This window comes from the organism of the source record quoted next, unplaced genomic scaffold (assembly GCF_019419815.1).
Source record: "Pyrus x bretschneideri cultivar Hongxiangsu unplaced genomic scaffold, Pyrus_bretschneideri_v1 Contig23, whole genome shotgun sequence".
NCBI lineage: Eukaryota > Viridiplantae > Streptophyta > Magnoliopsida > Rosales > Rosaceae > Pyrus > Pyrus x bretschneideri.
This window is the reverse complement of record NW_025999535.1, coordinates 607,184-633,135: the sequence shown is the minus strand read 5'-3', so window position 1 is coordinate 633,135 and position 25,952 is coordinate 607,184. Positions and strand designations below refer to the sequence as shown.

General features: G+C 39.9%; 3 protein-coding genes across 6 annotated transcripts; 2 read left to right on the top strand and 1 right to left on the bottom strand.

Moving 5' to 3' along the window:
• The first annotated feature begins 368 nt into the window (after positions 1-368).
• Positions 369-8,585, top strand: LOC103934154 (ABC transporter C family member 14). 3 transcript variants are annotated; one of them, XM_009343877.3, is made up of 12 exons: positions 369-749; positions 2,420-4,605; positions 4,717-5,037; positions 5,239-5,325; positions 5,411-6,040; positions 6,147-6,311; positions 6,418-6,712; positions 6,869-7,083; positions 7,222-7,527; positions 7,649-7,712; positions 7,814-8,053; positions 8,150-8,585. In XM_009343877.3, the coding sequence occupies exons 2-12, from the start codon at positions 2,500-2,502 to the stop codon at positions 8,248-8,250; spliced, it is 4,530 nt and encodes a 1,509-aa protein (XP_009342152.2). In that variant the 5' UTR covers positions 369-749; positions 2,420-2,499; the 3' UTR covers positions 8,251-8,585. The 3 variants fall into 3 exon arrangements, with proteins under 3 accessions (XP_009342152.2, XP_048441529.1, XP_048441530.1); XM_048585572.1 differs by lacking the exon at positions 369-749 and adding an exon at positions 767-961; XM_048585573.1 differs by lacking the exon at positions 369-749 and adding an exon at positions 2,040-2,245.
• Positions 8,586-9,404: 819 nt separating this feature from the next.
• On the top strand, positions 9,405-11,544 carry LOC103934125 (nucleolar protein 16-like). Its single transcript, XM_009343825.3, has 3 exons — positions 9,405-9,788; positions 11,049-11,170; positions 11,259-11,544. Exons 1-3 carry the CDS (start codon positions 9,440-9,442, stop codon positions 11,373-11,375), a joined length of 588 nt encoding a protein of 195 aa, XP_009342100.2. The 5' UTR covers positions 9,405-9,439; the 3' UTR covers positions 11,376-11,544.
• A 412-nt stretch (positions 11,545-11,956) lies between these two features.
• On the bottom strand, positions 11,957-14,661 carry LOC103934123 (probable E3 ubiquitin-protein ligase BAH1-like 1). 2 transcript variants are annotated; one of them, XM_009343824.3, is made up of 6 exons: positions 14,245-14,661; positions 13,519-13,763; positions 13,163-13,417; positions 12,650-12,787; positions 12,474-12,532; positions 11,957-12,367 (listed from the first exon to the last, which is right to left on the bottom strand). In XM_009343824.3, exons 1-6 carry the CDS (start codon positions 14,390-14,392, stop codon positions 12,262-12,264), a joined length of 951 nt encoding a protein of 316 aa, XP_009342099.2. In that variant the 5' UTR covers positions 14,393-14,661; the 3' UTR covers positions 11,957-12,261. The 2 variants fall into 2 exon arrangements, with proteins under 2 accessions (XP_009342099.2, XP_048441688.1); XM_048585731.1 differs by lacking the exon at positions 14,245-14,661 and adding an exon at positions 13,998-14,220.
• Positions 14,662-25,952: the final 11,291 nt, after the last annotated feature.

Genomic DNA, 25,952 nt, shown 5'->3' with positions numbered 1-25,952 from the left:
AAGAATAAATTAGGTTAAGAGGTTAGAAACAAGGACCTGAATTGTCCTTTCTATTTCTGTGGTCACAATTAAGCCACATCAACATTTTATATTCCTATTGCTCTTTATCTTATTATTTATATAAAAAAATCAATATAAAATATTGACATGGCATAATCATAACCACAGAATATAAAAGGGAATGAGAAAAGTATAGGATGGGGAGGGCAGACAATCCAGGTTGTAGAAACAAACTCTGTGGGTATGTTTTCTGTCCCATCCCTAGCCTCTAACCCCAGAAAATAGAAAAATAAAATAAAATAAATAAAATGTATCTCTCTCACCTGGAGAACCCCATTTCTCCACGTCCTTCCAAATTGCACTCAAGCCATAAATAATTTTATGTAGACCGTGAAGCTAATCATACTTAGACGGACACAGACAGACCCTTGAGTCACAGAAAAGCTACTCTCTCTCTCTCTCTCTCTCTCTCTAAGCTGTCTCCTTTACTCTCTGCGTTAGTTATGTATGCAAGGCCAATATATTGGGTATGAAGGTCTGAGAGGTCGAGAGCTGATAAGGGACACGTTTCTAGGAACCGTGTTTTATGCCTTGGGATTGTCCAGCAGCTTTCAATTCTTCCAAGTGTGATTCTGAATTAGTTAGCTGAACCCATATTCAATTGTCTGAGTCTCTCTCTCTCTCTCTCAAGATCCCTTGCTCTTTTTCCTCTTCAAACTCAACCTTCAAATAGCTTCCAAAAAACCCAGGTAATCATGCACGTCTCTCTCTCTCTCTCCTGCTTTGTCAATTGGGGTGTTTGGCTTTTGCATGCATCAGCTATAAGAGAAAAGATTTACACAAAACAGGTTCATAGTTACCGTGGCATTTCAAACTAATTTAAGGTCATGTGTAAGGATCTCTACACATACCCTTTGCATTAATTCCGGAGGATGCCTACCAGTCAACATGTTCCATGAAAGTATTTTTCGAACTTTAGCCTTCATTTTTGCATTTTGCTCAAAATATTTTTGTGCAAGAATTTTCTCATTTTCTCATTCGTCACGTTCATCTGACTTCTCATTTGCTACCAATTGGTTTTTATTTAATTTAATCAATCGAAGGCATAAAATACATCTAGAGAAAGGCCAGAAATGTACGGAAGGGAGAAAATGGAGAAGAATGAGTTCGAATTTTCTCACCTTCTTCCTTTTCTTGCTGCATAGGTGAAGCTAACAATTTTTTGATACTGTTCTTAACTTTTTCTTTTTTGCCTTAAATTTTATTCATTTTGAATTGTGATATATATTGTTTCTGTGGTTAATGTTAGAATTTTGGTTTAATTGATTGAATAGCTCTAATTATTCTCCAACTACTGTAATACTGTGATTATTATAATATAATTCTGTTTATCTTTAGCTTAATTATTCCCGTAATATTTGCTACCAATTGATCTCCATCTGACTTGTCCTCTTCAACTGTACTGGTTATTTAATCCAAACGTTCTTATAATTTTGTTCATTTGTTTTCTATCGGTTTCGTCTGTGACAAGACTGGTTTATTTAGTTTAATTAATTTAAAATTTAAAATTATTTTATTAAAGGGAATTGTTATTAGCAATCCAAAAATCTCATTTTACACTCCAAACTTTTTATATTAAGAAAGAAAAAGACATTTATGAGGAGTGTAAAATGAGAATTTTGAAGTGCCAATAACACATCCCTTATTAAATGATAGCCTTAGTGTGCTAAATCTTTAAATGTTACGTAACTAGGGAATTGGTGAGGATCAAAACCGCATCAGAGTGTATGAGCATTATTGTTTCGTGCGACTGTAGTAAAAGCACAATCTACGTTGGTTGTGATCATGTGCTCTATCTGTGAAAGGAAAAATGCTTGGAAGACTCCTTTAAAATATGACTCTTTATGAATTATCTGTCACTTCATAGTTTGACATTAATTTACGTGCCAACATGAGGTGGTGAAAAATCTACATAAAGCCTTCTTAGCTTTCTCCGAGAAAATGGCAAAGAAACTTCCCAGTAGTCAATACAACGATTCAGTCAAAAACGGCCCAAGTCTTCGCCTCAAGAGTTTCCTCATACTTCCTTAAGGATTTCAAATATTTTATACCTTTTTCTGGGAACCCTACACTAAATCATATGAAAATTATGAATAATTATGTTGTTTAGCTGATGATATTTGATGTTGGTTATCATTAAATTATTTCTACATTGATAGAATCAATTTTCCATTTTTTTTTTAAGGTTTGTGCGACTTCTACAAAGAGGTGGTTTCAAAACATGTTTTTTCTTCTTTCCTTGTTTTTATTGCAATAATTGAGCGATAGTCTACTTTAAATTAATTTATATATAACATTTTTGTTCTAGACAATTTGGTTACGTTTACGTGTGGTATAATTTTCTGTTAATTTTTTTCAGGGAAAAGGAAGAAGGATGCTGATTTGATTTCAGCATAAAAGTCTGCAACTTTAGCTTCTGCTACGAAGTTTTTTGTAGCCATGTCTTCCGGGACTTGGATCACATCACTTTCGTGTTCGCCATCCGTGGTTCAGTCCTCGGAGGACACCGCCGTGACACCAATCTTTCAATGGCTGAGATTCATTTTCCTCTCTCCCTGTCCTCAGAGAGCTCTGCTGTCCACTGTCGACGTCCTCTTCTTGCTCTCGCTCTTGGCATTTTCGATACACAAGCTTTATTCCCGCTTCATCTCCGCGGATGGCGGCCGCAACTCCGACCTCAACAAGCCCCTCATTAGGAGCAACAGAGCTCATCTCAGAACTACTCTCCTCTTTAAGTTTTCTCTGCTGGTGAGCACTCTGTTGACAATATGTTATGCAGTTGTTTGCATTCTTGCATTCACTAGAAGCATTGAGTTGCCATGGAAGCTCGTGGACGGGTTTTTCTGGTTGGTTCAGTCCGTAACTCATGCAGTGATCACAATTCTGGTGGCGCACGGGAAGAGATTTGAAGCGGTTAAGCACCCGCTTTCTCTTCGGATTTATTGGGTTTCAAACTCTGTTGTTATTTCCTTGTTCACAGCATCGGGGATACTTCGTTTGGTTTACGGTCAAGGAATTCAGGAGCCTAGTTTGAGATTGGATGATATAGTTTCAATGGCTTCTTTCCCTTTAGCGATTGTTCTTCTTGTTATCGCCATTAGAGGATCAACTGGGATTTCTGTGAACAGAGAATTTGAGGGAGTTACAAATGGAGACGCAGTATTATACGAACCCCTTTCGACTAAATCCAATGTGACTGGCTTTGCTTCGGCTTCTATAATTTCTAAAACCTTTTGGATTTGGATGAATCCTCTGCTAAGTAAAGGGTACAAAAGTCCGCTGAAGGTTGACGAAGTCCCATCCCTTTCCCCGGAACATAGAGCTGAAGTAATGTCAGTTCTCTTTGAATCGAAGTGGCCAAAACCGCAAGAAAAATCAGACCACCCAGTTCGAACAACATTACTCCGGTGCTTCTGGAAAGAAATTGCTTTCACAGCTTTACTTGCTGTGATCAGGCTTTGTGTCCTGTATGTTGGGCCTGTGCTTATCCAAAGTTTTGTAGATTACACCGCGGGAATAAGAACCTCGCCATTTGAAGGATACTACCTCGTATTGATCCTTCTATGCGCAAAATTTGTCGAAGTTTTAACCACTCACCAATTTAACTTCAACTCCCAGAAGCTTGGGATGCTCATTCGTTCCACGCTTATTACTTCTTTGTACAAGAAGGGGTTGAGGTTGTCATGCTCAGCTCGGCAGGCTCATGGAGTTGGACAGATTGTGAATTACATGGCAGTTGATGCTCAACAGCTCTCAGACATGATGCTGCAGCTGCACGCTATATGGATGATGCCAGTGCAACTTACCATCGCGTTGGCCCTTCTATATAACACCCTTGGTGCAGCAGTGATCACAGCTGTAATCGGAGTCATGTGTATTCTTGTGTTTGTTGTGCTGGGAGCGAGGCGGAACAACAGGTTCAATTTTAATGTGATGAAGAATCGGGATTCAAGGATGAAGGCAACAAACGAGATGCTTAATTATATGCGCGTGATCAAGTTCCAAGCTTGGGAGGATCACTTTAGCAAAAGAATCCAAGCTTTCCGCGACTCAGAGTTTAGCTGGCTGACCAAGTTCTTTTACTCAATCAATGCCAATGTCGTGGTTATGTGGTGCACCCCAGTACTTATATCAACTCTCACATTCGGGACTGCACTTTTGTTGGGTGTACAACTCGATGCTGGGACAGTGTTCACAACCACAACCATCTTCAAAATTCTTCAGGAGCCAATCAGGGCATTCCCGCAATCTATGATATCAATTTCTCAAGCTATTATATCGCTTGGGAGGTTGGATCAATATATGAAGAGTAGGGAATTGGTGGAGGATTCGGTGGAGAGGGTAGAAGACTGCAATAGTAGGATTGCTGTTGAAGTTAAAGATGGCGCGTTTAGCTGGGACGATGAAAGCAATGAAGAGGCTTTGAAAAACATAAATATAAATGTTAATAAGGGTGAGCTAACGGCGATTGTTGGGACAGTGGGATCCGGAAAGTCTTCCCTTCTCGCCTCAATTCTTGGTGAGATGCACAAGTTATCCGGAACGGTATGATTTGATACCATTAGATCATTTAGCAGATGTCTCTTACGATGTTAAATCCTTTCACTGAAGCTTCAACTCAATCACTTGTTAAATTAACAAAATCTTTGAAAACAGGTACGAGTATGCGGGAAAACTGCCTACGTGGCTCAAACGTCATGGATTCAAAACGGAACCATTGAAGAAAACATCCTATTTGGTATGCCAATGGACAGAGAGAGATACCGGGAAGTTGTCAGGGTTTGTTGCTTGGAAAAGGACATGGAAATGATGGAGTTTGGAGATCAAACTGAGATAGGAGAGCGTGGCATCAACCTAAGTGGTGGCCAGAAACAGAGGATACAACTTGCTCGTGCTGTGTATCAAAACTGTGACATATATCTTCTCGATGACGTCTTCAGTGCTGTTGATGCTCATACAGGGTCCGAAATATTTAAGGTGACAAAACTTTAGATTTTCTTCTACATTCGATTTCACTGTGATTGAATAGTCTAGCTCATACTTCACTGGTGCTTAGATGATGTATTTTTGATCTTCGTAATCTAAAAGTATTGAAAGAAAAACGGAAAAACAACGGTCTTATTTAGATCTTTGTAATCTAAAATGGCGCTTATGATTGTAATGTCTGGCTTTCTGCAGGAATGTGTGAGGGGAGCGCTTAAAAACAAGACGGTTTTACTTGTAACTCATCAAGTGGACTTCTTGCATAATGTTGATCTTATTTTGGTAAGTAATTAAGAATTGTTTGTTGATTCTCGAAGAATTTAAAAATGCAATGTGCTTATGTATCCCTTCTGTTTATAAATATCAGGTCATGAGAGACGGGATGATAGTACAAGCAGGAAAGTATAACGATTTGCTAAATTCCGGCCTGGATTTCAAAGAGCTTGTTACTGCCCACGAAACCTCCATGGAACTTGTAGAAATGAGTACTGCTGATCCCAGCAAAAGTTCCCCCGGACCTCAAATATCTCAGCAACTCTCTTCAAAACGTGGGGAAGCAAATGGTGAAAACAGCTCTTTGGACCAGCCAAAGTCTGATAAAGCGAGTTCTAAGCTCATCAAAGAAGAGGAGAAAGAAACTGGCAAAGTAAGCTTGCACATTTACAAAGTTTACTGCACGGAGGCTTACGGATGGGGTGGTGTGGTGGTAGTGTTGTCCTTGACTCTGATGTGGCAAGCATCTCAAATGTCGGGTGATTACTGGCTGTCGTATGAAACTGCAGCAAAGCGTGCAGCGTCATTCAAACCATCGGAGTTTATTATCGTCTATGCAATTATTGCTGGTGTCTCATTCATTGTGGTATTGATAAGAGCACTTGTCGTGATGTTTGTGGGGCTTAAAACAGCTCAGACATTTTTCAAGCAAATTCTTCATAGCATCCTGCATGCCCCCATGTCGTTTTTCGATACTACACCTTCTGGAAGAATTCTGAGTAGGGTACGTTTTGGTCATACATGATGACATATCTATAATCTGTTTACTCTACTAACTTATGTATGTTTTGCCCGATTTGTTAACTGATGAGAGTTTTTCTGTTCACCAGGCATCAACTGATCAGACGAACATCGATCTATTTCTTCCCTTCATAATGGGTATTACCATTGCCATGTACTTTACTGTGCTTGGTATCTTCATCATCGTATGCCAATATTCATGGCCGACTGTATTCTTGCTGATTCCGCTTGTTTGGCTTAATGTCTGGTACCGGGTATGTTTGTTCGTTTCATTACAGTGTTAATTTTAACCAACATTTTAAGACTGTCAGCAATGGCGCCGCCTTAATTATATACTGAAGATTGCTTTTATATTTTTAGGGTTACTATCTTGCATCATCTCGAGAGTTAACTCGACTTGATTCAATCACAAAAGCTCCTGTAATCCATCATTTCTCAGAAAGCATATCTGGGGTCATGACGATCCGCTCTTTCAGAATGCAAAGCTTGTTCTCCAAGGAAAACGTTAGACGAGTTAATGCCAACTTACGTATGGATTTCCACAACAATGGGTCCAATGAGTGGTTGGGTTTCCGTTTGGAGATGCTTGGGAGTTTACTTCTCTGTGTTTCCGCTATATTCATGATCTTGTTACCGAGCAGTATTATAAAGCCCGGTATTTAAACACTCCCGATCCCTCTTGTTTTTGTTCATAATAATTACAATGTCTGATTGATTCTCGGTTATCAGCAAGATTTGAGGTGTGGCAGCGACAGTAGACGAGTGTCTGTTGCAGGGATTTGACTAAACCGGTTTTTCCTTTATGGTGCAGAGAATGTTGGTTTAACTCTCTCCTACGGATTGTCCCTTAATGGTGTGCTGTTTTGGGCCATATATATGAGCTGCTTCGTTGAAAATAGGATGGTGTCAGTTGAGAGGATAAAACAGTTCACAAACATTCCATCAGAAGCAGCATGGAAGATTGTAGACCGTGTTCCTCCTCCAAATTGGCCTTCTCGTGGCAACGTTGAGCTCAGAGACTTGCAGGTCAGTTTGTTTTCAATTCTATTTATAACTTCCACGGTTTGAATGCACGTTTTCATTAGTTTGTCATCACCATTACATTGTCTCAAGCTAAAAGGCCTCAGTTCCTTCTGTTGATATTTTAAACTTCGTGGTGAGCAGGTCAGATATCGCCCAAATACACCTTTGGTTCTGAAAGGCATTAGTCTAAACATTTTCGGGGGTGAGAAGATTGGCGTTGTTGGTCGAACAGGAAGTGGGAAATCCACTTTAATCCAAGTGTTCTTTAGGCTGGTAGAACCTTCAGGAGGCAGAATTATCATCGATGGGATCGATATAACTACAATAGGGCTTCACGATCTCAGGTCTAGCTTTGGGATCATTCCTCAAGAACCTGTCCTTTTTGAGGGAACTGTTAGAAGTAACATTGACCCAGTTGGAATGTATTCAGATGAAGAGATTTGGAAGGTAAACACAAAGCTACGTCAAAAGTAATAAGATTGAATTATACATAATGTCTGTATGTCATCTTTCGCTTAGTTGAAACAATGCTGTATGCTTATTTGCAATGATCTTAATTTTCTTGTAGAGCCTCGAACGCTGCCAACTTAAAGACGTGGTTGCTGCAAAACCCGAAAAACTTGACTCTTTAGGTATGTGGATCTCCCCATTGTTTACTCTCTGCATCTTGAAACCGACATTTTAGCACTAGGATTATGTCCTGAACTTCTCTCATGAAATTTTAACTTGACAGTGGCTGATAACGGAGACAATTGGAGCGTGGGACAAAGACAGCTCCTCTGTTTGGGACGAGTTATGTTAAAGCACAGCCGACTCTTGTTCATGGACGAGGCCACTGCATCAGTGGATTCACAGACCGATGCTGTAATACAAAGGATCATCCGAGAGGATTTCGCTGCCTGTACAATTATCAGCATTGCGCACAGAATACCAACGGTGATGGACTGCAATCGAGTTTTAGTAGTAGATGCAGGTGAGTGCTCCCTCTAACTTAATATCTTGTCACAATCGGCATTCGTTTACCACCTGAAATTTGTGGCCGACACTCATCGGTTTGTGTCTTTAACAGGACTAGCTAAGGAATTTGAGGCACCATCCCGCTTGCTTGAAAGACCGTCACTGTTTGGTGCCTTGGTTCAGGAGTACGCCAACCGATCATCAGGACTATAACCAACAACGGCATTCTGCATCTCTCGTTTCCTCATCGTTGCTTCGAGTGGCGACTCCATTTACGCTTGCGAATTTTCCGAGAATCACTGGCATCCGTCCTCGAAGCCGGAGTAAAAGTGGCCGACTCTAATCATTTTTCCAAGAACAAGTCTTGCCTGCCACTGCAGGAAGTAGCTAATGTATAATGTATTTAGATTAGAGAACTCATATTTAAGCTTTCTTGCTGCGCAAGAAATATGAAGATGCTTCTTGAAACATTCAGTAAAATTATTCCTGGAAATTTCAGAAACTCAAAATTTATGGATGCAATCTCATCAGTTTCCAATTTCTACTTAGGATGAGTCTACATTAACATGACCATTCAAGTTATGCAAGAGTCTTCGTAAAGTGAAAATGACACAAAAATAGATTTTATAATGGGTTTGGTAAAAATTCGTAAAATTTGATTAAAAATCGTGAGTTAACATAAGTTCACGGTTTTGCGAAAAATATAGTTGATAATTTATTGCATACCACACGAATGAAGGAAAATGTTTAATCTTATAAGTAGTTTTAAAGATTTTTTAAGTTGAAAAAAAAAAAAAATCAAGAGAGAGAAAAATACTAGCATGTATCGGAAATGCCTTTTGAGAGCTAAAGAACTCTTTTTTTTGGTCAAAGAATGATACGTAACTAAGTTTTATGATGGGTTTTGGAGAAATTTTTTAAACCAACTAAAAATTGTAAGTGATAACTCATAACTTTTTTAAGAAACACGACCAGTGAGGCTTTACAAACTCTTTTATGTAATCATTAGAAAAAACGTCATAAGTAAATTGACTGCGAACTTTTCACTCACAAAATGCAATTTTGAAATTAATTAATTAACTCTTTATAAAAGGCTAATGTGTAACAAAATTCTCTTATCTAGACCAAAGGAACAACACGGGGCATAATTCGAGAACAAGAGTAACTATTACTAGAGTTTACGGACCAAAACTAAACTTTTGGTAAGTTTAAGGACTTTTGATACAATTTAGTCAAATTTAAAATTTAAGGCAAATGATCAATACAAAACGCAGCGTTTAACGTGTTGTTGCATGCTTTAGGTCAGAGTAAGCTTTGCAAGCTCTAAAACCCCGGGAAACATAAACCCTTCATTCCGCCGTAAAACACAGATTCGCAGAGCGGCGGAGAGAAAAAGAGAGAGATGGGAAGGTCACGAAGAAAGTACAAGCAGTCGCGGACGAAGGTGCGCGTGGGGCTGCCGAAGAAGAAGCCCAACGTCTTCAAGCCCGCCTTTTGCCTCCCTCCAAAGCTTCGCGCCTTGCTGGAGCAGCAAGGCCCGGCCTCCGCCCCCCATTGGGACGCCGAGGGCTCCGTCATCCAAAACTACAAGTCCTTCGGCTTCGTCTCCAACCCTAACTTGCTCAGCCTCAGAGCTCGCAACTCTCACGTGGTCGAGAGCGATTCTCTCCAGGTCCCCCCACCTCCCTCCGATGACCCCGACGCCGCCGCCGAGCTCGATTTTGGTGACGGTAGCGACCTCGAAGAGGACGGTCAGCTCTCTCTCTCTCTCTCTCTCTCTCTCTCTCTCTCTCTCTACACTCTGTTTTTCTGAATTAGAAATTGGGAATTTATGATTTTTCGCTGAAATGAGTAGTAATTTGAGGATTAGGGTTCTTCCAATTGTGATTGAAATTGAATTGCAAATGTGTTTATTTGAAAGAGTGAATTTTTTGGACAAATATTTCGAGGAGCATTCAAGTTTCCGAATTAGAAATTGGGAAATTACCCAAACCTTTTATTGGGCTATTAGAATCCAAAAGTTCCTAGAAAAATAGTTGTAATAAACTTTAGAATTGCAGGCTCACAACAGAGGTAAAAGATTCACATGAAACTTGTGATCTCATGCCTATTTTCGTACTAGGAATTGGTAATTTTTTATTTTTTGCTGAAATGAGTAATTTGAGGATTAGGGTTCTTCTCATTGGATGGATTAATGATTGAAATTGAAGTACAAATTGGGTTTACTGGAAAGTTTAGAGTCTGTTTGGTATTCTACTTAAAAATTTTCAAATAGGATACCAAACAAGCCCTTAGTTTTTTAGGGTAAAGTTTTTTACTTGATTTCGATGAGTATTTGAGCTTCCGAATTTGGAATTGGGAAATAATCCAAACCACTTACTACTGGGTTATTAGAATCCAAAAATTCCAGAAAAGGGGTGTAATCTAACAACAAAGGTAAAAGATTCAGATGGAACCTGTAATCTCATGCCTATCTTTTGTGTTCGTGTTTGGACTTTACGTATTCAAGCTAGAATCTTCTGTTAGATTCCAGTTATGCTGTGTTTTCTAAAAAATCTTGCTATCAGTATTTGAGTAAGCTGAATCTTGAAAATCTTGTTACTTAATCAGTGGTTATATTTGATGGGATGGAAATCACCATATGGAGTTATTTTCATCGTTTACGTACTTCAGTTTCTTTCTTTGAGTGGCATATAAGCTAAAAAAGTTGGCTGACAAACTTCTACAAGGTCATTCATTGGTGCTGCAATTGACTGTTGTATAAAGACCTTTAGAATGCAATGACGTAGAGGCTTAAGTGGATGGTGAAGACCAAAATTTTCTGTTGTCCGCTCTAAGTAAGAAATAGGCTGTGCTAGTTTGAGAAAACCATTACTCGTAGACCTACTGCTCTTTTGGATTGCATATAGCATTTGTTGTGGAGTTTCTTGGTTCTTTTTTTTTTTCTCTTTTTTCTCTCTTCAAGTTGGGAAATTGAGATGTAGTTGATCATTTCTGGTGTTCATTTACAGATTTGAAAACTAGTCTAGGGAAGAAACGGAGAGATGGAAAATCTGCACCACTGCAACCCTTAACGGCCATGCAGCGTCTACATATTGGTCGGCTCATTGAGAAGTATGGCGAGGACTATCAGGTAGGCTACAAGCTCTTGTCATGTTTGAAATATAGGTTTGTCATGTTGCTTTCTTCTCCTTAACGTGGGTTCCTGTTGCCTTTTGCAGAGAATGTTCATGGACACAAAACTAAATGCAATGCAGCATTCCGTTGCAACGTTGGAGAAATTATGCAAACGATATCGTGTGCATAAAGATCGAAATCCCTTGATATTGACCCGTTGAGGAATATGCTCGATCTTACACGGCGGGCGACCTCATCAGCATCCTTCTAGCACTCATGTCATCTCTTTTCCTTTTCAATATGTATGTTATTGATGACTTATAATAGAAACCTTGGCTGATGAATGATTAATTATGCAAAATGAAACGAAGTTTCCATTTCCGACGTTAATATTTCTGAATTCGAACCTAAAATGTTTGGAATTCAAATATTTTCGAAAAATTGGATTTGAAATTGAAATGCAGTTAGAGATTCCGAGAATTTCAAATTTCCAATCTAAATTCTTCCAAGTGTTTCGAACTTATTGTGATCCGATCAGATCTAAATTTTAGAATGGAAATTGGAAATTTTGTTTCCGATCCGATCCATCCGAAAATCACCCCTATGTGAGCCTACAGTGGAAATATCAGAACACCACCCCCAACACCCACGCTATCTATCAAGAGTTAAACCAAACTCCAACCACCTATCGGCAACTATGAGCAAAGCCAGAAACTTCCGCAGCCGTGCGGGCGACGACAGCGACAACAAGAACAGCAACCCAAACCAACCCTCCGCCTTCAATCTTAGTAATCAATAAATACGCCTTTAATCTTAGTAATCAATAAATATGGTACAAATAGCATTACAAAATATAGTCGTATCCTTGGATACTTTGTAGCAAGGTTCAAGGAGCCAGGATGCATTTGACCACAATCCAAAATGCAAATGTACTTGAACCAATTTGGTGAAAAACAAACTGTCAACCCTCCCTTATTCATGACCATATATACAGAGTTAATCAAAAGTTACATACAAGAAACTAAACATCCAGAAACAAGAACGTTAATGGCTTTTCAAACTACAAAATCGTTGGCGGTTTACAGAGCCCCAACCGTGGGGCAGCGACTAAACTCCAACGAATGCCCGGCACTGGAATTCCCAGTGCTGTTTTGCTTGCCGAACCCTCTCTACCCTCTCGGTCTGGAGTCTCTGCTCCCAGTATTCACGGCAGCTGTCAAAACATGAACAGATAACAATGAAAAAATTTGCATATATAGGATGATCATCCACTCGCATACGGATTCTAAGTGAGCGGTATATGCTGGACAAAAACGTACTTTCTGCTAAGTAACATGCTGAGCTCTTCTAAATGTACAGCGCCTTGGAAAACTCTTGCCTGAAATCAACATGAACAATCACAAAGCGGTAAGCGATTTTAATTTGAATTGTAGCGATGCAGGTCCTAAAAGATTTCAATTTTACAACTCCAATTGGAAAGAAGATGTTTCCTCACCTCTCGGCATAGAGGGCATTTTTCTTTAGGCTCTGCGGACTTCAATCCATCGACAATAGTCACTGATGCGGCCGAGCAAGCGCACATGTAGCAGAATATGTGACCACATGCGAGAGCAACTGGATCAAAAACGGTGTCCTGTAACGTTGAAGACAAAAATATGTCACACAACCTTAAATGAAGCACAACAACAGTAACATGCTTTCTTCCTACAACTCCTACTGATGTCTTGGTATTCCGACGCTACAGCTACTGAAGGTTTATGTTTCAGTTGAGCAAATCAAGCTCGTATCAGTGTTTGCAGTTTGCGGGAAGGAATGTCAAGCTTTATGAACTAGTCATATGTACTCCTATATCATAACTATGAGGAGCGAGAGCGATATTTTGAGAGTGCTAGAACATTTCATATCAATTTTTGAAAGACTTGAATTCACAGGCAGGATAAGAAAACCAATATATCAACAACACAAATACGCAGTCAATAATCCAATATATGAAAACCTTGATACTTACCAAGCATATAGAACAAGTCAAATCGATATCAAGCTTAACGGAATCAAAGAGCTCACAGGCGAGAGATGGTTTCCCATCATTAATCTTGAGGGAGCATCCCTCAAACAGAGCCGGTGTCTTACTCGACTTAGTCTTGGTTTCCCTTAAATTGATGTGAAAAGCCATGAGCTCAAAAAGCCACGGGCTCTGAAGGAGTCCAATATGCATGCTTTGAGCTTGCGACTTGAAGGCCTGTCCTTGCGTCGAGAAATGAATCTGTTCCCATAACACAAACGAAAATTATAAATACATATTTAAGTGGATTACCGAAACTTGGATAAACGAACTATCAAGTCTGAGCAGTTGGATTCACATACCTTATCATATTTCTTTAGTATTTTCCGAATGGCAACGGCGTTGATCAGAGCATAAGTCACGAGGTCCTTGCCTTCTTCGATTAAGGCACCATGGCCCCCTCGACCTTTGCCTTTGAACCAAAACATGTACTTACGAAAGCCGGAAGACAGATGGAGTTCAAGCAATTTCTGTGCGCGCTTATTGAAGAAACCCACCACTGCAGACATCTCATTGAGAAGCGCCGGGAAAAAGCTCCCGTCACACACTGCAAAAATTCAACTAATTAGCATAAAACAATTGAAAAACAAAAAATTAAATATCATTCCGGATTCATTGACCCTCAAATTTGCAAGTTAAAACAGATTCCATATGCCTTCAGGCTTGAACATCGTTAAAAGCCGGCAATTTTTTATTTTTTTATGTTTTTTTTTTAAACGATATTCTAAACTACTCTAAATATAATGATAACTCGAACTTTGATTGGGATGGGAGCGCTGACCTAGCCACCAGCTGGCCTAATGGAGGACTTGGCTTGTACTCCACCGTCAACTTTTGGCTTTCAAACAATTGCATGAAAGCAGGCAAGATGTTTGCTTTTCATCTCAATGATTTCCGATTAAATTAACAAGAATACATACATGCATACATAATATATATGGAATTGAAACAGCCAGAAAATTAACCAAAGTTAAAACCTTAATCATAAAAATCATCAGAACCAGATTAAAAAAAAAAAAAAAACCAACCTGGGCAGTGATCAGGGCAGGTACGGACATCATGGAAATCTTCTCTGCGGCATTTCTTCAAGATCTTCTTAAGCTTCTTGAATCCGACTCCAGGCAGCTTCTTCTTCTGGCCTTGCATGTACTCCTGGTATGTCTTGCAGAACTTCATTTTTCATCAATATTTAACCCAAATCCTTCGACCTTAATTAAATTTACTGGATAATCAGAGATGGGAAGGCCGAAAAAACCAAACTTCTCTTCTGAAAGTTTTTATCTGGTGATGTTTGCGTGTAGGGCTGTGTAACGGTTTCTCTCTCTCTCTCTCTCGCTCTCTCCACTTGAACAAGAAGACGTATATAAAGGGCGAACTGACGACAAATCGGAGAAATACTGAGGTCCTGATTTTCCCGAGAACAGGTCAAGGATTTTTCTCGGAAAGTTTCTGATTTGGTGAAAGGATTTCTCGGAAACTTTTAAAACGGATTTGAAAACATTTTCTTTTGGGTAAATCCAGGTTGGAAAACATTTCCAAATCGACATGACTGCAAAATTATTTATGTTCCACACTTCCACTTGTCACCGATGTGACACTTCCCATTTTTTTTCTTTGTTTTCTTGGTTGATTACTGGCTGAGAAAGTGACTCTAAAATTGGGTGAGATATCTAAAAGAAGTTACCTGGACTCTTCTTTTTCCTTGAACAAAAAATATTATAAAGCTAATAATAGTGTATGTAAGTTCGTTGTAAAAAGATATTATTCACTTATTCATAGTAAAAAAATAGAAGAATTATAAGTGCTTGATAATTGATTTAGATGCTGACAATTTTGTAATAGATCGATTGAAATGTGCGTCGATTAGGGTTTTATATTTATCTCAACTCATATTTTAATGGTTGATAACCTATTATTAAAGTTGTGTCAGGTAATAATATCGATTAGAATAGAAGTCGATTAAAGCTCCATCCTTATCTCAACTCGTATTTTAGATGTTCATAACCTATTAAGATTGTGCCATGTAAAATATGAACTGAAATAGCCTAATTTTTTTTTCTTGTCAAAAAATATTAAAAGGAAAAAAAGAAAGATAATCATCACATGATGTTTACATAGGATCATGTCACGTCTTTGAAAAAACCAAGTATCACGTGACTTTGCTAGCTACCAAAGAAAATAAATGGAAAGGAAATATAATGTCGTGATATCCAACCATCTCTTTAAATTTTTCGTTGGCATGCAAACTAATATCATGCATAATTCCAATGTGAAAATCCTCGATTTTCAACCCATTAAATTTGATGGTGGAGTCTCCACCTCCATGTCCATGTACGCATGAGCGTTCATTATCTAACAACAACGACATTAAGGGCGCGTTTGTTTGGCCGGATTAAGTTTCACTGGATTGGACTACTTAGCTAGGATTAGTAGTCCAGTGTTTGGTGTAAATTAGGATTGTGTTTAATGGGATTAAGCCGGACTCGTGCCGACTAAATCCTGCCCTAGGTGGGCTTAGCGAGAGCGACCAAAAACGAGGGGATTCGTAGTCCCGTTTTTGTTCTTCGCTTCACCTCGTGTTTCTGTTCTTCGATTCACCGCTTCACCTCCCTTTCTGTTCTTCACCTCATGCTTCACCTCATGTTGCTTGCTTTGCTTCTCTCCTCCTTCCTCTTCTCCATCTCAGAGGATCTCCAAGTATGCAATATTGGGTTTGACAGAAACGGATCCAAGAAATCCAAGCCATCACCGTCTCTCACTTCCCTAACTCCACAAACCCCCGACTCGTCGCCGGTCAGCTCGCCAGGCATCGCTGCAGGCCGGTTTCGCCGCTCCACAGACTTGCGGCTCCGATTGAATCCACAGACTTGGAAGCTCTCTCCAGATTTGAATCTTGCACCGAATAAAAACCTGAAAAATAAGGGAGGGAAGGAAAGCGTGGGACGGAGAGAAAACCTTGGAAATCACTCTCCACCACTTCCCTGTGTTTCCCCCTTCCCCAATCTCTCTCTGTCATTCCTCTCCTTGTTTCTTCTCCCCCATCTCTGCAACTCTCCTTCCCGAAGCAAACACACCACATCCACACCCACACCCCACCGCGACCTCCACCAGAGTGTCTCACACCTTCTCGAAGACTCTCTTCTCCTCAGTCTCTTCCTTCTCAATCTCTCTCTCCCGACATCTCCAATTTCTCACACCTTTCAGATCTGTCGATTCTCAACCTCCTCCCTCTCGATCTTTCTCTCCCAATCTCTCTCTCTCTCTCTCTCTCGATGCCTCTGTCTTCGATCTGCACAACTTTGCCGGTTTTTGCTCCCTCCCGAACCGGAGATCGTCCAATGGGATCTCGATCGAGAGGTTTCGGACGTGGAGAGTGTGGGACGGAGAGAACAAAGGAGATAAAGAGGGAGAAAAAGATGGAGGCTTCCAGAGAGAGGGAGAGTATTATTAGAATAAAAAAGGTAGAATTAATTAATATAATATTATTAGATATGAATTAAAAAATATAATATTATAATTTGTTATTATCCTTCTTTTTAGTCCGACACTGCACCAAACGCTTTACTAAGCCAGTCCAGCTTAGTCTAGTCTAAGCCAGTCCAGCTTAGTCCCTGCAGCTAGTACAGTCCGAGACAGTCCGGTGCAACAAACGCCCCCTAAGAGTCTTAGATCTTTCACAGTGGATCGGAAAATTAAGTTTAATTATAATTTTAATAGTTATATTATATTCTTTCATAATATAGAAAGTTTGAAGTGTAGAATAAGATTTTTGGAGTGCTAATAACAATTTCTTAAATTAAACTCAAAGTGTGTGATTTTTATACACAACAATCAAAATCAATTACACGATTGTGAAAGACCTTAAAGCGTAAAAAATTGTGTAAATTGTAAGCGATACACATTACAGCACGTATGTGACGATGCGATCGTTGCATTATTAGGGCTGGTTTGGTATTGTTGTGTTTTGAAAAAAAAACTACTTCTGTTGTGCTGTGAGAATAAACTCATTTTTGCTACTTCACGTTTTCAGTTTTTTTTCACTCAAAACTATAAAAATAAGTTATTTTTAAGTGTTTATCAAATATCATTTTGAGTTCAACCCTTTTTTTATATCTATTTTTTATAAAAGTATCTCAATGACAAACTAGTACTAAGTCTGTCCACAAGAAGCTAGAATAGCAGCAACCACCAAGAGCCTACTGTTTGTTACGTGTAAAGCAAGCTGGTGGACACCAAAATCTGAAGTGGCCCCCGCCGGTCTGTAGAAGAAGAATGCGTTACAGACTTTCAGTTGTCACACCGTTGCTCAATTTGTTTTGCTTGTCGTCTACGAAAGGTGAGCCCTCCAACTCCATTTCTTTCTCTCAAAGTTTTCTAAATCTATCCATATTATGATAAATTAGTTACCGAAAACATGATCCGATATCACTATTATAATACAAGTGATAAATTTTATTTTTTAAATATCGAGCCATTTATATTATGATACTTGATGTTACAAAATGTTCTCAATAGGATGAAAAATTTCTCGCATATTGTTAAGATTATTAATCACATTTATTTCGTTGTTTCCTGACATTTCTTATATATCATGCTCACTTCTTAATTAACATTTCAACGCATAAAGGAAAAAAGAAACAAACAATAATTACACAACCAAATAGTTATATAGCATGCTTATCATCTTCACTACTGTCATCAAGTCAAGTTAATCTTATCCCATGGGGCCCAATGTATTCATCCACCAACTAAAACATTGATTAATGCAGCCTTAAGACAAAAACAAAAACGCAAATGCGTTCTTCCTAATTTAGTATTTTAATATACTTTTTAATAAAGTAAACTGTTATTAGTACTTAAAAAATTTCATTTTGCACTCTCCACTAGTGTATTTTTTCATTTTACTTATAGAAAATTTTAGAGTATAAAATGAAATTTTTGAAACGGCAATAACAATTTCCTTAATAAATTAGTGAAATAAGAAAATTTTATAATCATGTCTACATCCATCACACATTAGATTAGATTTAGGAATGAATATTTTTTTTTTGGATTAAATGTTAAAATGGTCTATGTGTTTTAGTCATTGGATCAATTTAGTACTTGTATTTTCAATTTGACCAATTTGGTCTTTGTGTTTATCTCCGTTAGCCAATCAAGGACATTTCCATCTAACTTCTGTAAAAAAAAATTATAAATTATCATAAACTTATTTATAAAATTATTTATTTGATTTAAAATATTTAAAAATGAAATAAAATTAAAAATTAAAAGATAAATTATTCTCCTCCCAACTCCCTGATCTCGTCCCTAACATTACCCCCTCCCTTTTCTATGTCACAACCTTAATCATTTTCCAGATTGAAAGTTTCATCTTTTATATGTGTTTTTCTCATTGATTTCACTTTTTCCGTAAAGAGAAAAGGTAATTATATCTCATATAATTTTTCTTAAGAAATTTTTAAAAGGGATTGAATGAAATGCCTTTCATTTGTTAACAGAGACAAACACAAAGACTAAATTAGCCAAATCGAAACACGGGACAAAATTGGCCATATGACTATAGCACAAAAGCCATTTTGACATTTAAGCTTTTTTGTTATTTTTTATATATAAAGATATTTGTAAAATAAACGTGTGAAGGCGTATGAAGCTTAATTCAAAGTGAAGCTCGCGACACATGCGTTGTTTTCCCTACCTTCGTAACCAACTCTAATTTTAGTCCAACCCTATAAAACCACCTGAGATAACACTGCAAGTTGTTATCAAGTTGCCACCAAGTTGTTTCCTATTCCTATAGTACCATGATGCACATATGCAAATTGTATAGTTGTTTTTCCACGATCGATTAACGATTGGTGGTGAGTTTCTGTTGAAGGATGTAAAGTCTCGCGTCAAAAATGAAAGAATCAAAGATTGTTTTTCTTATCACTTTGAAAAACATAAAATTAAGGCCTATAAGAGGGAAAAGGGTTTGTGAGTGGAAGAAGCACCATTAGTGGTCGATCGAGAGCACTCAATTGCTCAAGCTCTCCCATCCAGTCGGTCCAAAGCACAATGCAAAAAGGAGATATATATTCTTCTGTTTGAATACTTTGTTGATTTATTTAGTCAGCAGGGGAAGGATTAGTGAAAGTTAACCAAATCCATTGTTAATGAGGTCGTATTAAACACGCCTTATGCTATTCGGATTAGTACAATACTGCACTTTCCACAGGTGGATAGCAAACCAACAAAGTTAACCAAATGCATGCACATTTTGACCTATGATGCCATATGCTGAATGAAGATAGTGATTATCTCACGATCTCATAATTATCACCCAAACCAATTTGGTGATCCCTCTTGTTCTCTCTTATCTATTGTTCGTGAAAAAGGTTGGCTCGATACAAGCCGAGATGAATGTGAAGAGAATCCCACATCAGATAAGTACGATAATAATTTAAGGTTGAAATATAGGTGTTCCACTTTTAATTACACCGAATCTTTTTGAGATAAAATTCCACACTTGAAGTCCAATAAACTTGATACCACCTAGAAGTTGGGCCTAGGTGGTTAAATGGGGACAATACCGGTGCATATGGCCTTAGTAGTGGACACTTATGGAGGTTGAGACACAACATTTATAAGGAAGAAAATAAATGTTAAGAGGCATGCATTTGTGGTTAACTATACGGACTTCATACTCTCTCAGGCTTTCACAATCTCTTTTTGTAAGAAGAGAGATAAAGAAAGAAAATGTATGAACTCGTGACATGCAAGCGTTTCTCAATACGATAGATAAGTTTGGGACTTCACCGACCATTATTCTTTTGGGTCATCACAGGCCTCGAATGTTTATTGGGTTTTATGGGACTGTGGATAATTAATGGACCTTCCTGAAACATTTGGAACCAACTTTTTTGCTTACTTGGTGGTAGTTGGGTCCACGAAGCAATAGATGACACATTCACGTCTTGTTAGGCCTTTTTGTTTTGGGTCAGATTTCGTGTAAAAGAAAGGAAGCACATAACAAAGGTGACTCCTGTAACTAACTCCATGAGTTATTTGGGTCGTTTTTTCATTAAATTTTCTGTTAGTGCCGTGATATGGAACATGAGCGAGTTTTAACTATTCAATCCTATCATTTAATGTGAATTAATCATAAAACTAAAATTTTATTTACAAAAATTTAAAATATAAATTAATGAAAACAGAAGGGGCAACTAAACATCGTCTTTAATCATGTTCCCCTCAGGGTTGGAGCAAGCTAGTTTAATGTGAGGGCCTTTTGCTCGTCACTCTCTATCTTTCGCTTCACTTCGCCAAACCCAAGGCGAAGAAAGTACTAGTCATCACGAAAATGAAGCCTCGAAAGGTCACCGACTACCAAGAACATTTAGGTATCAAATTGATGAATTTTCTATGTAAGTTACCACTTTAATTGAAAGGTTCAATTTTAGAAACAACCGTGATGAAAATACCATTATCCATGCTAAAAATCGAGTAATTCAATAATAAAAAAAATCATCTTTATTGACTATTGTAGGAAGATTCATATTTTCTGTTAAAAATGTTAGGATATTCAACGAATATAGTTCTTCAACATATTGTAACCTACAAACAAGAAGTCACAATGGATCTCAACGAGATATAGAGCTCACTAAAAATATATATCATTCTCGCATCCTTGTGACCTAAACCTAAGACCTTCTTCTTTCAGGTGGATATCAATCCACGACTAGTCACGTGTCATAGTAGTTTAGTGTGTCATGTTGAATAGGCTTGTGATGTCACCTGAGTGCATAAACACATTATTACTTTATGTTACTGCAGTAAGACGTCACCTGATTCTTTTATTGATTACAATCAAAATGACATCTAATTCTTTTATCGGTTACAATATGAAAATGACGTTTATAATTGATTGAAAATGTGAAGGAAACCCAATCAATGATTCAATGGTCCCCAACAAAAAAAAAAAGGAAGAAACCAAATGAGTGGTCAGTAGCAATTGCCAATTACCACTTTCCCACCACTACTACATAACGTAACGCCCATTGAAATGTGGATGGTTTTCAACTTTTAATTATTCTTAATCCTAATCAAACAAAAGCCAAACAGTATTAGTAGATTTAATTAACAATTAGTCATATACCGACACGTTATGCATGCGTAATTAAATTTGTCTATTTATTGTTATAAAAATATTGATATCACTTTTTTAAAGGAAAAAAATAAATGTTTCATGTATAATTTTTTTTTAAAAAAAGATCAGGCGTGGAAGAAGCGGAGGGAGTGGGGTTTGAAGTGGGAGGCGTGGTTTTTTTTAACCACGGCTGCTGCTCGGCATAAATTAGCTGTCGAATATGCACGACTCTATTCCAATGCAGAAGCAGCGCGGGCCGCGCGAAAGGAAAGTGTACAGCGACTCGTAGATTAGAAGTAAAGTCAGCTTCATTTTTTTGAAGTACTTTTTAAAATGATTAAAATTGCTTTTGAGAAAAATATTTTTGAGTTTTATAAACATTTAAAATGTTGTTGATCTTAAAAACTACTTAGACCTAGTTTGATACTGAGGTGATTCTGAAAAAAGCTGCTATAAAAAAAAGCTGGGAGCTGTTTTTGTGTTTGGTAAACACTCAGCTTCAGCTTTTTTTCACAGTTTTGGATGAAAAAAAGCCAAAAACAAGAAGTTGCAAAACCCAGCTTTGAAAAATCGACTTTTTTTCACATCTGTTTTACATAAAAGTTTACCAAACACTCTAATACTGCTTTTTTTTTCTTTCAAAAGCACTTTTACAAAAAAGTTTACCAAACACTCTGCTGCTTTATTTCACAGCTGCTTATTCTCACAGCACAGCAGAAGCAGTTTTTTTTCAAAGCACAGCAATACCAAACCAGCCCTTAGAAGAATCTCCTTAGCATTTATCTAACATTGTTGTTTGACATTAAGCTTATAATCATTTTTCTTTGCTATTAAAGACTCGTCTGTAAGTGTTTTTAAAATAGCTAAAAGAAGTTTTGGTGAAAATGATATTGAAAGCATTCTTTTAAAAAATGCAAATGAATTCTGAAACACTTTGAAGTGCTTCTTGCAATTAGCATGTAACTGGTGCTTCTTACAAAAAGCATTTGCTTGGACCTAAAATTACACAATCAGCATGTACGATTGAGGCCATTGGATTAGCAGAATTATGGACCCTTGGATAGCAGACTAATTGGATAATTTTTATTATTGTTGAGGGATTGTTGACTCTAAAAATTACAGAACCTACGTGGCGCGCAGGCCGAATAACTAATGAGCTAACTACTGTCCTTCGGTTGAATGCAGGGCGTGCCAACTCGTCGGCCGAGCTCGGCCGAGGAGTAAAATTTGATGCGGTCGCGTTGAGCGCGCTGTTGACTTCTGTATCTTGCGATTGCGACCGAGGAAGGAACGCTCTCGGTCTCTGGATTCTATAGCCTGAAGACAAGGCTACTAATTCTGCGGAGTTCACAACTCGTCGAAGCCTGATTCGGCCACTGTGATTATATTCGTAAGAGTATAAGCACGCCGAATTGAGACCAAACTATACGGGCACAGGTACTCGAATGTGATGTATGTCTTGATGGTAAACGTAGTTCGGCCGTCGGAATGCCGAACCCTGAAACTTACTTGTGAGTATCCAATCATAAACTCACTCGGCCTCCAATGCGCCGAGCAAGGCAACTCGTAACACCCAACTATGCCGAAACGGCTTAGTAAGATGACCTCTACCAACAAAGGTTCGAAAACCTTCCTCGGCCGAGACTTAGATAGATAATCGATCGACCTCGACGCAGTGCTGTTTATCCAAACTGAAGGTGTGTCTCGGTCGGCTGATTCTGCGGCAGCAGTGCTGTTTATCCAAACTGAAGGTGCTCACCGGTTGCTTCCACAGTGCTGTTTATCCAAACTGAAGGTGTGTCGGCGGGAAAAGAAAAGGAAAAATCTCAAGGTGTTTGAGAGAATTTGCGCAGGGCAATTGTATGCTGAATTGAAGGGTCTACCATTGCGTAATTTCTTGTATTTATAGCACCTCGCTCCTTGAATCCCATTCTGATTTGGATTGGGAGTCCTTATCCCATTTCACCTTTAACTCGAACAACCCTAGTCCTACTGGGATTCTGAATTCTCCTCCTTTTGAGGCTTTATCCCTTGCTGGTCGAGAATCCTGGTTGCACCAGGATTTCCTCGACCTTTCCTCACTTATCTGGACTACTTTTAAGATAGGATATGGCCGACCCTGCCAGCTGGTCCGGGTTTCATTATTTGGCCCATAGCATGTCATTACCTTGGGCCGAGCACGTCTTGCTGCTCGGCCCAATCATAATATTTTGAGCCCAAACATTGCCCCCTCGCTTCTGAGGTCGCCGACTGTCACTCTTGGTCGGTTCTCGGCCTTGAAGAAGCGAAAACATTTATTGCTTTTTGGACCTTACTTCATTAATGACCATTATTCCTGCATATTTATGAGACATGATTGCGCCTCCCTCGTTGCCCCCAACGCGTGGCCACGCGTCAATTTTACGCCGTTCTTAAAAGCTTCAATCATGGGCCTCGAAACCCTGCACAAATTGAATCGCCCTATCTTTATTAATACATTGAACCTGTCGCCGCACGCAATCGTGCGTCCTGGATTTTCGACTCCTCGACTCCATTTTCGCAGGTTCCCAAAAAAATCCGAAATGATTGCAGACTTTCCCGGTTACATTTCCCCCCAATTTGAACCCACGCCTTTTGAATTCCAGTGTCTTTTGAAATTCAGACGTTTGATCTTTCGTCTGAAAAGCCTATAAATACCCACACTTCACCTAATCATATCTTACGCTTTCAGAAATTCCCAAACTCGCACATTTTAATCATTCTTGCTTGTTCAGACCAAACCCTCTAGCTTTCCTTTCTGCAATTTTCCAGTTCTTCCAAATTACACTAATGGCTTCCTTCATCGCAAAACTTTCCGAGGAGATCAACAAGTGCAAGGATTTCATCGATCGGAGCGCTATCAAGACGCTGCGATTTGAAGAGGACATGGCCACCACCCACCAGATTCTGGGTCCCCTCTTCAGAGACGCAGTGCCGTCGCCTATCACTGACCTGCTCAAGGAGCAATGCCTAACACCCCTGCTGCAGGGGTTCGATTGGTCGAAGTGGACCCTGGCGCGGCCTCAAGGAGCTTGGCCCTCGACCACTACTGCTTGGGCCGCCTGGGTGGACCGAATGAGGTCATTCTTTGGCGAGGAGTGGAAAGCCCTTGGTATCTATGATGCCATCCTGCTCTCGACCATGGAGATTACCATGGACAAGGAGCTGCTTATGGCGGCCTTGACTCTTTGGTGTTCGGCCACCAACACTATGATCCTTCCATTCGGCCCCCTCGGCCCAACGGTCCTCGATATTTCGGCAATCCTTGGGGCTTCTCCATCCGGCCTCCCAATCGATGCCGCTCTTTCAGGATGCCCCTCCCTCCTCGACCTGAAGGCGCTTTTCGACGAGCGGGCCGTCGAAACGCTCAGTCGGGGTGGCCGGGAGCCTTCGAGGGAAGAAGTTCACAAGCTCCACAAAAACTTCTTTAATTATAATACTCTCATCCTCCATTTCGCCGGCCGGGGCGAGGAGAGTCTCAGGAAGGGGGAACATTAAGCCTTCCTCTTCTACTGGTACAACAAGTTTATTTGTTGTACCAGATCGAACAAATGTTTGGTCGAGAATATGCCGGTGGCCCAGGCTCTGGCTAGTGTTCACCCTCTGGCGCTCAGCCCGGCTATTCTTGCCAACCTTTTTCGTTGCTTGGCCGAGACGACCATCAACAAGATTGATCCGCACCAGAATGGGCCCCTCTGGGTCTTTGAACTCTGGCTGCAGGTCTACTTCTCCACTCTTCGGCCTGAAGTCCCTGCCTTTCAGCGCTCGGCCGCCCTTGGCCCCCAACTGGCCTCTCGACCGGCCCCTCCTCACCGGGCCGACGAGGTTCTCAGGCATTTTTTTGGCCTCGACGTCCTTTCGGATGACGAGTTCTTGGTGTGCCGGCACCAGGAATACCCTGCCTCGATCAGGCTCCCGACGGCAGCCTGGGCCGAGATCGAGGACGCGGGCCTCCATCAGTCTTGGGGGTCAATCGTACTGGCTCGCGACCTTCCCCTTGGTTGCGACGCCCGCCGAGCCAGCTGGAAGGTCTACCATCCTCACTTTGTCGCCCGGCAACTCGGCTACCTCCAAGGTTGCCCCGTTCCCCTGCTCGCCTCCCGTTCCCTCTTGAGCCGGGGGCGTCTTTCTGGTTCTTCCGAGAGGGAATGCCGGTCGATGGAGCAAGAATTCCAGGATCGGTGCAAGAAGTTCCGTCTTCGCCCAACCGTTCCGGAATCCTTGGGCACCGATACCTTTGGGGATTGGTGGGATGCGTACATCTGCGACTTCTTCGGCGCCTCAATCGAAGACGTGGTGAGCAAAGTCTTTGGCGACCGGCCGGGACTAGCACCCTCGACCCAACCTAAGGAGTCGGCTCAAGGTATATTACTGACAAACTACTTCGCCATTTCAAAACTTGCCCTTGTTTAACAATTACGTTGCTATTTCAGGGGGTCGCGGGTCGAAGAAGGCTGAAGTGGTTGCCGCGGCGGCGAGAGTGAAGAAGGTGGTGCCCAAGAAAACCGTCGCCACTGAGCGGACAGCCCCCTCCAAACGCCCCCACTGAGAGGCCGAGCCGGAGGTTGATGTCCTTCGCCCTTCTAAACG

What these genes read in the sequence shown, in the direction of transcription:
- LOC103934154 (XM_009343877.3), top strand. Translation starts at nt 2,500, where the DNA reads ATGTCTTCCGGGACTTGGATCACATCACTTTCGTGTTCGCCATCCGTG. An exon ending in GAGCAGTATTATAAAGCCCG is followed by an intron (nt 6,713 to 6,868) that starts GTATTTAAACAC and finishes TTTATGGTGCAG; the next exon opens with AGAATGTTGGTTTAACTCTC. An exon ending in TTGAGCTCAGAGACTTGCAG is followed by an intron (nt 7,084 to 7,221) that starts GTCAGTTTGTTT and finishes CGTGGTGAGCAG; the next exon opens with GTCAGATATCGCCCAAATAC.
- LOC103934125 (XM_009343825.3), top strand. Translation starts at nt 9,440, where the DNA reads ATGGGAAGGTCACGAAGAAAGTACAAGCAGTCGCGGACGAAGGTGCGC. An exon ending in TAGCGACCTCGAAGAGGACG is followed by an intron (nt 9,789 to 11,048) that starts GTCAGCTCTCTC and finishes GTTCATTTACAG; the next exon opens with ATTTGAAAACTAGTCTAGGG. An exon ending in AGTATGGCGAGGACTATCAG is followed by an intron (nt 11,171 to 11,258) that starts GTAGGCTACAAG and finishes TGCCTTTTGCAG; the next exon opens with AGAATGTTCATGGACACAAA.
- LOC103934123 (XM_009343824.3), bottom strand. Translation starts at nt 14,392, where the DNA reads ATGAAGTTCTGCAAGACATACCAGGAGTACATGCAAGGCCAGAAGAAG. An exon ending in TGACTTGTTCTATATGCTTG is followed by an intron (nt 12,788 to 13,162) that starts GTAAGTATCAAG and finishes TCAACGTTACAG; the next exon opens with GACACCGTTTTTGATCCAGT. An exon ending in AATGCCCTCTATGCCGAGAG is followed by an intron (nt 12,533 to 12,649) that starts GTGAGGAAACAT and finishes TGTTGATTTCAG; the next exon opens with GCAAGAGTTTTCCAAGGCGC.